This window comes from Momordica charantia, assembly GCF_013281855.1.
Source record: "Momordica charantia cultivar OHB3-1 chromosome 1 unlocalized genomic scaffold, Mcharantia_2.0 BLBB01000001.1, whole genome shotgun sequence".
Taxonomy (NCBI): domain Eukaryota; kingdom Viridiplantae; phylum Streptophyta; class Magnoliopsida; order Cucurbitales; family Cucurbitaceae; genus Momordica; species Momordica charantia.
Genome location: NW_028275157.1, coordinates 9,223,506 through 9,233,494, shown reverse-complemented (window position 1 = coordinate 9,233,494; position 9,989 = coordinate 9,223,506). Strand labels below are relative to the sequence as shown.

The window sequence follows — 9,989 nt, the reverse complement described above, 5'->3', positions numbered from 1 at the left end:
ACTTTTAGATAGAGGTGCAAAGGTAAAACCGAAGAAACCGATTAAACCGACAAAGTCGACCGAAACCGAAGGCAATTTGGGTGGCCTCGACATATCCAACCTGGAAATAGGCTAAACCTAGATTAGACGGTTCAGTTTTGGGTTTGATTGTACCAAACCCCGCTTGAACCCGAACCGAACTGCCACGTTCAAAGTAACGTTTAAAAAAAATATCCACCTCTATACAAATTGAGGACGTGTGTTGTGCTTGTCACTTGTCATGGATAAACATCAAATACGTTGTCATGTCACTTTCATGCTTTAGTTTTACTTTTTCTTTAATTTTAATTTTTGTTTATAAAGTATCAGACATTAATTTTTTTCATTTGTCTGGAACTTCTCTTCTCCTAAGTCCCGTTGGTGTGAAGTTGTCAACCAGAACCTTCTCAAAACATTTTATTTTAAACATTTTCCTTTTAAAGTTCAACTTCAGTTTTTGGTAAAGGTTTCTTTTTTTTTCCTGCAAAGGTTTTTTTTTCTTTGTTGCAAAGACAATGGTTTTTTTTTCTTCATGCAAAGGTAAATATTTTCTTCCTTAGACGCTTCTGTCGCAATGTCACCGTGACACGGAGTGGCCGACATCATCCCCTTAAGGGTCTCTTTCCTATTATTTTATTTGGTCCAAAAAAAATGTGTTTTTTTTATTTAAATGTCTCGCGTTATATTAATTTGCACTTTGTTATAAGATATGAATTAATAGATATGAGTGGCACACGAAGGCCATTAGAAAAATTTTATCACCTCTAGAATATTGGAAGGTTCCAATTTCCTTCATTGGAGTTTTCGAAATAATTCTTAAAAGCAATAATATAAATAATAATAATAATAAGAAGAAGAAGAGAGGGACATATAAGGGCTTAAACTTGTAATGTGGATATCAAACATCAAGTCCACTACCACCATGCCAACACATAATATTAGATTAGTTAGTTACATATAGTGTATTGATTATTTTTATATGTAATTGCTTGTATACAGTTGGGTGGTCTATATATAGACCTGTCTTTTATTAATAAAGATATGCAAGTTTAATTTACTCTCTCCTTTAATATGGTATCAGATGTATTGTTTAGAGAGTAACACGTGTTCTCCACTTTAAGCGGTTACCAATTCGTTTCCGCCATTGCTGCTTGCATCTCGATCTTCTCTCATGGAGGAAGACGATTCTCTTAATCCCACTGCTCCGGGTTTCATTCCGATGAATCCGATTGTTGTTGAGCAACATGCCAATCCATATTTTCTTCATCACTCTGATAACACCAGCCTAGTTTTGGTTTCTGATCTCTTGACTGATGAAAATTACACCTCGTGGAGTCGATCTATAGTTATTGCTCTTACAGTAAAAAACAAAATAGGTTTTGTTGATGGTTCGATTTCTCGTCCCACTGATGGTAGGCTGCATTCTTGGATTATATGCAACAATGTCGTAATCTCATGGATTTTCAATTCATTGTCCAAGAAAATCTCTGCTAGTGTGCTCTTCTCTGATTCTGCTCATGAAATTTGGCTAGATCTCAAAGAGCGATTTCAACGCCAGAATCGTCCCCGCATATTTCAACTCCGCAGAGAATTATCGAATCTTACTCAAGATCAACTCTCCGTCACTGCTTATTTCACTCGATTGAAGACACTTTGGTCTGAATTAGCTTTGTATCGACCTGCGTGTTCTTGTGGTCGGTGCTCCTATGGTGGCGTGAAATCTATTGAAGCGCATTATCAGCAAGAGTATGTTATGGCTTTTCTGATGGGCTTAAACGTGTCTTTCAGCCAAATTAGAGCTCAACTTCTTCTGATGGAGCCCGCGCCTACAATCAACCGTGCCTTTGCCCTAGTTGCACAGGAAATGCAGCAACGATCTATTTCGTTGCCCTCTGTTACTTCACCTACTGCTTCGGCTGTACGCGCAACTTCAAATTCCTCGAATTCTCGCTTGAATTCTTCATCGGCATCTCACATGAAACGAAAGGATAAATCGCTATGCACTCATTGTGGTATCTACGGTCATACCGTCGATAAATGCTATAAGTTACATGAATATCCCCCTGGATATCGTTCATCTGTGCATAAAACCACATCTTCGAATGCCACATCTTCACGGTCTGCTGAAGCTCCGTCCAAATCTGTATCGGCTACACCTTCAGGGATTTCTAATTCTCTTGCTACACTTACTGCTGATCAATGCCAGAGGCTTCTCACTTTGCTTCAATCACACTTAACCACTACCAAAACTGCTTCTGATAATGATTCTGGAACTTCTCATGTGGCAGGTACCTGTACATCCTTACCTTCAATTTATTCCTCGAATTGTTGGGTTATTGATTCGGGTGCATCCACACATGTTTGTTTTTGTCGGGATTCTTTTGTGTCTCTGCGCTCAGTCACTGGTGTGAGTTTATCTCTTCCGAATCATGATCGTATAAGTGTGGACTTCATTGGTGATGTGCATATCAACTCTGCCATAACATTACAGAATGTGCTTTTTGTTCCTACTTTTAGGTTCAACTTGCTTTCTGTCAGTGCACTTACAAAGTCATCTTTTGTGTTGGTTAAATTTGTTGATGGTTGTTGTCTTCTCCAGGACAAATTCTCTTCAAAGATGATTGGCAAGGCTTGTATCTCCTATCCACTCATTCTACTAAAGAATCTTTTTGTAATTTTGTTAGTATGAATTCTTACCAACTTTGGCATGATAGGTTAGGTCACCCATCCCCTAAACACCTACTGTCATTACGAGATACTTTGCATCTTGGTTCTCATAAATACAATAATGCAACCCCTTGTTTGATATGTCCTCTGGCTAAGCAAAAGAACTTACCCTTTGTCTCGCATAATTATAGATCTCCCACCCATGCCGGTTGTCGTTATTTTTTGACTTTTGTTGATGACTTCTCCCGTTACACCTGGATTTTTTTGATGCGCCAGAAATCTGATGCTTTTGTCATTGTTTCTCGGTTTTTTCAACTCATAGAAACACAGTTCGGAAAAACAATCAAGAGATTCAGGTCTGATAAAGCTCCGGAGTTATCTTTTGTTGAGTTTTTTCACTCCAAAGGGGTTCTTCATCAGTTTTCTTGTGTAGGATGCCCTGAGCAAAATTCAGTCGTTGAAAGAAAACACCAGCACCTTCTTAATGTAGCCCGTTCCTTGTATTTTCAGTCTCGGGTTCCAACTGCTTTCTGGGGTGAATGTGTGCTTACTGCTGCTTACTTAATTAATCGCACTCCAACGCCTGTTCTTGACTGGAATACTCCTTATGCTCGTTTATATGGACACTCAGCGGATTATTCTTCTTTAAAAGTGTTTGGCTGCCTATGCTTCGTGTCTACCTCTCCAGTCAATCGTTCTAAATTTCATCCACGAGCCCTTACATCAGTTTTTGTTGGATATCCACCGGGGATGAAAGGATATAAGCTTTATGACATTGAGAATAAGCGGTTTTTTGTGTCCAGAGATGTGATTTTCCATGAATCCATATTTCCATTTCATACAGTATCAGTTAACTCTCCGATTGTTGATCCTTTTCCGGGTGTGGTGATACCAAAGTCTTATGATTTGGTTGATACTTCTTCTGGTGCACCTGATGATCATCACAATTATGCTACTGGTTCTGCTGTTTCTCCTACTAGTGCTGATATTTCACCTACAGTGGTTATACCTGATGGTTCTCCTATTATGGTTGCTAATGAATCTGATGCCAATGGTTCTCCTATTCTGGTTGCTAATGAGTCTAATATTATGCCTAATATTGTTGAGAACTCTTTGATAAATCCATTGGACACTGATGTTGCCAATGTTGATTCTGCTGTCGTTGTTCCATGTTCTGATCCTTCAGACTCTGTTACTCTTCGACGATCATCTCGTGTAGCACAACGACCGTCCTATTTACGAGACTATCATTGTGGACTTATTCAAGCCACTGATCACTCTGCTTCTTCAGTTTTTTATCCCTTGCAGAAATATTTGGACTACAACAACTTGTCTGCCTCTTACAAAGAGTTTGTCCTAAGTGTATCTTGTGATTATGAGCCTCAATTCTATCACCAAGCTGTCCCATTTTCCCATTGGCGAGAGGCGATGCGTGCTGAATTACATGCTATGGAGGCTAATCATACTTGGTCCGTGGTACCTCTTCCTTATGAACATCATTCCATTGGGTGCAAGTGGATATACAAGGTCAAACATAAGTCTGATGGCTCTATTGAGCGTTACAAAGCCCGGTTAGTCGCCAAAGGCTATACTCAACAGGAAGGTCTCGATTATATTGAAACATTTTCTCCAGTAGCAAAGTTAGTTACCGTTAAGGTTTTGCTTACCCTTGCTGTTTCTTTCAACTGGACTCTTGTCCAACTTGATGTTAACAATGCATTCTTGCATGGCGACTTATTTGAGGAAGTATATATGGATCTTCCTCTAGGCTATAAACATGGAGTTGTTCCTAAACAGGGGAGAAACTTGTCTGCCGGCTTCATAAGTCTATCTATGGACTCAAGCAAGCTTCACGACAGTGGTTTGGCAAATTTTATCGATCTCTATTGCTTCTTGGTTTTACACAATCCAAGTCAGACTACTCTTTATTTGTTAGAGGTTCGGGTGATACCTTTATTGCACTTCTTGTGTACGTAGATGATATCATCATTACCGGGTCGTCTTCATCTCTGATTAATTCATTGAAGACACATCTTAACGATGTTTTTTGCCTAAAAGATTTAGGTGATTTAAGGTATTTTTTAGGCCTTGAACTAGCCCGTTCCTCCACTGGCATTTCCTTGTGTCAACGTAATTATACTCTGCAATTGGTTGAGGATTCTGGTCTTTTGGCATCTAAACCAACCTCTCTGCCTATGGATCCTTCTATTAGATTGTCTTCTTCTGATGGTGATTTGTTGACAGATCCTACTTCATATCGGCGACTTATCGGACGCTTGTTATATCTCACTATCTCGCGACCCGACATCACTTTTGCTGTACATAAGTTGAGCCAATATGTTGCTCACCCACGACAGTCTCATCTCTCTGCAGCACATTATCTTGTTCGTTATTTAAAGGGGACTCCTGATCAAGGACTTTTTCTAAGTCGTTCTGAGTCTTTTTAGTTACGCGCATTCTCTGATGCTGACTGGGCATCTTGTCTTGACTCTCGGAAATCCACTACTGGGTTCTGCATTTTTTGGGTGATTCCATGGTTTCTTGGAAAGCTAAAAAACAGACCACTATTTCTCGATCCTCGGCTGAGGCTGAGTATCGAGCCCTTGCTGCCACTACTAGCGAAATTATTTGGCTCACTTACCTCTTGGGTGACTTACAAGTTCCGCTTCGTTCTCCGGCTCTCCTTTTTTGTGATAACCAGGCGGCTATTCACATTGCTTCCAATCCGGCATTTCATGAGCGGACGAAACACATTGAGCTGGACTGCCATTTTGTACGGGATAAGATTGTTGATGGGCTTATCAAACTCTTACCTGTTCGTGCTGCACTTCAATTAGCAGACTTGTTCACTAAAGTTCTCCCAGTTCCTTCTTTTACTCTTTTACTGTCCAAGATGGGAATTATTGATGTACACTCTCCATCTTAAGGGGGAGTACTAGATTAGTTAGTTACATATAGTGTATTAGTTAATTTCATATGTAATTGCTTGTATACAGTTGGGTGGTCTATATATAGACCAGTCTTTTATTAATAAAGATATGCAAGTTTAATTTACTCTCTCGTCTAATACATAAAGATGTAATTTAAGTTCCTTTTCAAAATACAAACCTTTTACTTTTAAACTTTGTTTTTTAAAAAAAAAAACATTTTATTTTGTTTTAGATTTGAAATTCGTATAAAAAAAACTTATTTAAAACTTACTTAAAACAAACTTATTTAAAAAATCTCTTACTCACTTTTTTCAAAACTTTATTTAACAAATCCTTATTTTAAAATCAAACTTTTGCCCACTTTGTAATTTGAGATTCATTTAAAAATAAAATTCGTTTTCTTTTAAATCTTTTATTTACTTTCCTAAACCCTAAACCGTAAACCCTAAACTTCTTCCAACCTAGTTTTTACTAAATCAAAATTTTTTATTCATTTTTAAAAGAGAATTATTTTAGAAAAATTTACATTTTAAAAGCTTCTTTTTTTTTGTCAAAACCTAAAACAAAATTTTTAAAAACATTTATTCGGTGCTTACATAAAACAAAATCCTCCTTTGAAAAAAAACTCATCTTGTATAAACAAAAATTTTTATTTTAAAACAATTTTTAAATATTAAAAAAAAATTATGTATGATCTTTTTCACAACGTTTCTTTTCTTTCAAAACTTTTTATGAAAAATTGGTTTCGTTTACTGGTAAAAAAAAAGAAAAAAAAAACATTTTCTTTTCTTTTCCAGAATCATTTTTGTTTATTAACAAAAAAGTTTATCTTAAGAAAAAACACCACCTTTACTCATTTAAGTTGCCTTAATCATCGGAATGGAGGTCGCAGAAGTGATTGGTCGTCGCCGCATCAGGATCGGTCGCTGGAGTTTGTGTTCTTAGTGCCAGGTTCAGCTATGTCGTCGTTGGAAGTCCCGATATGTCAATTGCTACGAGTTAGTTGGAGGTTCATGGTCAGAAAGAAACCCAACGCCACCAAGAGATTGGAATAGATGGAGGTTTGGGGATTTGTTTTTTTGGTTTCTTGAAGGCTGAAACCGAATAAGAAGAATGAAAAGGAGGGAATGAAATGATTTTATGAGATGAGTATTGCCTTAATCACCGGAATGGAGGTCGCAGAAGTGGTGGTCGTCGCCGCACCAGGATCGGTCGTTGGAGTTTGTGTTCTTACTGCCAGGCTCAGCTATGTCGTCGTTCGAAGTCCTGTTGTGTAAGTTACTGCGAGTTAGTTGGAGGTTCATGGCCAGAAAGAACCCAACGCCACCAAGAGATTGGAACAGAGGGAGGTTTGGGGATTTGTTTTTTTTGGTTTCTTCAAGGCTGAAACCGAATAAGAAGAATGAAAGGGAGGGAATGCAATGATTTTATGAGATGAGTATGTTCAGGAAGCGTGGAAATGATGGAAAAAATGAAGGGAAGTGAGAGGGAAAAAATGTTTTATTTTTTTAGTAGTAGAGAGAGACAAAGAAAAGAAAAATCAAAATCCTCACTTTTCACTTAGTTCGTTCTTCTCTGCTTCCTCCGCCTCTAAAACCAAAAAAACCTCCTTATATAGGAGAACATGTGAATTAATTACGAAGTTAAATTGATTTTGAGAAGAAAAAAAAAGGGTAGAAGAACGAAACTTACTCCTCTCACTTGACTCTGAAAAAATAAAACCTTACAAATACTTAATCGGTTTTTTATGTTATTTTCTTTTTTTATAACAACAATTATTAAATAAATAATAATAATAATAATAACAAATCCTTTTTTTTTTTAACAAAAACTATTTTAAACAAGTAATTTAATTAAAACTTTACATTCAAACTTGTAATAAAGTATACTTATGTTAACAATGTCTACAGCTTCTTCTACTTCTGTGTTTTATTTATTTTCTCCAACTCTTCCACTTGGTCGTTGAACTTGATGGGATCGAATCTCCAATGGAAGCGATTTACCGTTTGTGTTCAATTTTTTTTTTTCGAATTAGAATTTACACAGAACAAAAATACAGGGAAGAAAACCTCTTACCCTTGAAGAACATTTGTGCTGTTAAATCAATCACACCACCAATAGATTTTTCTTGCTATCTTCCTTCGACGCTTCTTCTTCTACTTCTGTGTTTTATTTATTTTCTCCAACTCTTCCACTTGGTCGTTGAACTTAATTGCATCGAATCCCCAGTGGAAGCGATTTATCGCTTGTGTTCGATTTTTCTTTTTGAATTAGAATTTACATAGAACAAAAATACAGGGAAGAAAACCTCATACCCTTGAAAAACCTTTCTTCTCTTAAATCAATCACACCACCAATAGATCTTCCCTACTATCCTCTAGATGTTAGGAACTTGGTTTGTAGGAAACCGTGTTTGAAAAACATGAACTTTTGTAGAGAGTTATGAGAGAGAACTCCTTGGATGATCATCAACCCAACACAGTACAATTTTGTGTTTTTTAACGTGAAAGGGAAGAGAGAGAAGTGAGAGTAACCTCTCACTCTTCACCTCACCATTTCTAGCATAACTGTTGGAGAGTGGTTAATTAAATAATTTAATAAATAAATTAAATAATTAATTAAATTAAAACGATTTTAATTAAATTAATAACTAATTAAATCTTATTTAATTAATTAATCAAATAAACATAATTTAATTAAATCAACTAATATTTGAATCGTAGTCAAGTATACATTTCCCTCCTAACCTATAGTATTAATACGAATCTAGTTCACATTAAATTTTAACCTATAGTTTTAACATGAATCCAATTCCCATAATTCTCTCATAATATATAGTTTTTATGATGCATCATTATACATTATATTAATTGTGTCATACACAATTAACTCAAATTCCTTTTAATGAATTTGAACAATTTAAATTCTTTTCAAAACAAAATGTTCTTAACTATCCTTTATGAGCTAGTAGGGGGACTTGATTGACCCACATATCCGAAGCTGCAATGATACAAGATTAAATGATTAAACTCATTATTCATATTAATCAACATTTGTTAACTATTGGTCACTCCACTAAAGACCCACAACTGCACTCTTCTCACTCTATAATATTTATGTATCCACGGATATTAACCATTGTCAGCAAGTCAATCTTTCACAAGTGTTCGTAACCACAGATAGGTCAAATTACCGTTTTACCCCTATGTTACATCGTGTACCTTAAGTACTGCTGATCCTTTAATGAAGAACCTAGTTATGGTTCGACCAATAATCAGAAGTCCCTCTCGGGCCAGTGAGAGGGTGGGGCCCATTGTTCAAGTCCCAGAGTCAATACTGAAGGGAACACTCATCTCCTCCCCTAAAATCGAGGAGATGAATGTATTCTATCTTGTGAAGTTATGTTCCCAACTCCCCACTCGGTATCGTACCCAAAATGGTAGGAATGTTGAGTCGGTGACTCGGGCCATTTTCACTCATACAGATCAAAGAACGATCTCTTACAGGCAAGAGGCCATAACTCACTCATGATTAAGAATGAGTTGCCTGGTCATCCTATGAAATAGCAATCTATTAGTCAACGGTGTTACATCTAAAGATTGACTATTTCACGGACTGATCTTATACAAGCTCATTGTATAGGATACCCTCACTCGCATGTCTCCACATGAACGACCTAGATCGGGTCGTCTGTAACATTTACAAAGTGGGTCGTATTCGTAATGTTGCCACAATAAGGTACTCAGCCTTATCCATATACTATAGACACTTTAGGTTATTCCTGGGACATTATCCACTTATATATCGATGGTATATCAAATATATACCCAATATATAAAGGAAACCAAAGGACTCCTACAAATAGAAGTGGTCCCCTAGATAATATAGGTACGAAAAATGACACAATACCACTCAAAACTATTAAATTGAGTCTTCTCATTTCTCTCCCTTAGACTTTCTAAGGAATTAAGCATTGGAGCGTGTTATGTCGGCACCATGCTGGCGTTAGTTCACTCTTTCTATGTGCAGGTCAACCTTGATCCAGCTGTTTGTGTCAACAATCTATCTTTCCCCTATTCACAACCCGTCGGGTCAAATTTGGACCATCCAGTTCAATTGTCCTCCTTAAATTACGTTTCAACAAAACCGACAAACTGCCGGTTTATCGGTTCGATTCTACGATTCACCGATTAGCATTGCTTTGTAGATTTTAGGGTTTAAGGCTACTATAAATTTGTCTGCCTATTGTATTTGGTGTAGGTACGTCACTGGCGCGAGACAAGATTATCAAAAAGACGAGTGAGTGGGAGCCGAGAGGGGGAGGGAAAGAGAATGGGGAGGTGGGGGTGACAATGATGAGGGAGGGGGCACTAC

The 9,989-nt window shown here is 37.1% G+C and overlaps 1 protein-coding gene across 1 annotated transcript; it reads left to right on the top strand.

Annotated features, from left to right (window-relative positions):
* Positions 1-1,079: 1,079 nt before the first annotated feature.
* On the top strand, positions 1,080-5,739 carry LOC111022065 (retrovirus-related Pol polyprotein from transposon RE1). Its single transcript, XM_022299227.2, has 2 exons — positions 1,080-2,306; positions 3,008-5,739. Exons 1-2 carry the CDS (start codon positions 1,190-1,192, stop codon positions 4,660-4,662), a joined length of 2,772 nt encoding a protein of 923 aa, XP_022154919.1. The 5' UTR covers positions 1,080-1,189; the 3' UTR covers positions 4,663-5,739.
* The last annotated feature ends 4,250 nt before the right edge of the window (positions 5,740-9,989 follow it).

What these genes read in the sequence shown, in the direction of transcription:
- LOC111022065 (XM_022299227.2), top strand. Translation starts at nt 1,190, where the DNA reads ATGGAGGAAGACGATTCTCTTAATCCCACTGCTCCGGGTTTCATTCCG. An exon ending in TGGAACTTCTCATGTGGCAG is followed by an intron (nt 2,307 to 3,007) that starts GTACCTGTACAT and finishes TTCAACTCATAG; the next exon opens with AAACACAGTTCGGAAAAACA.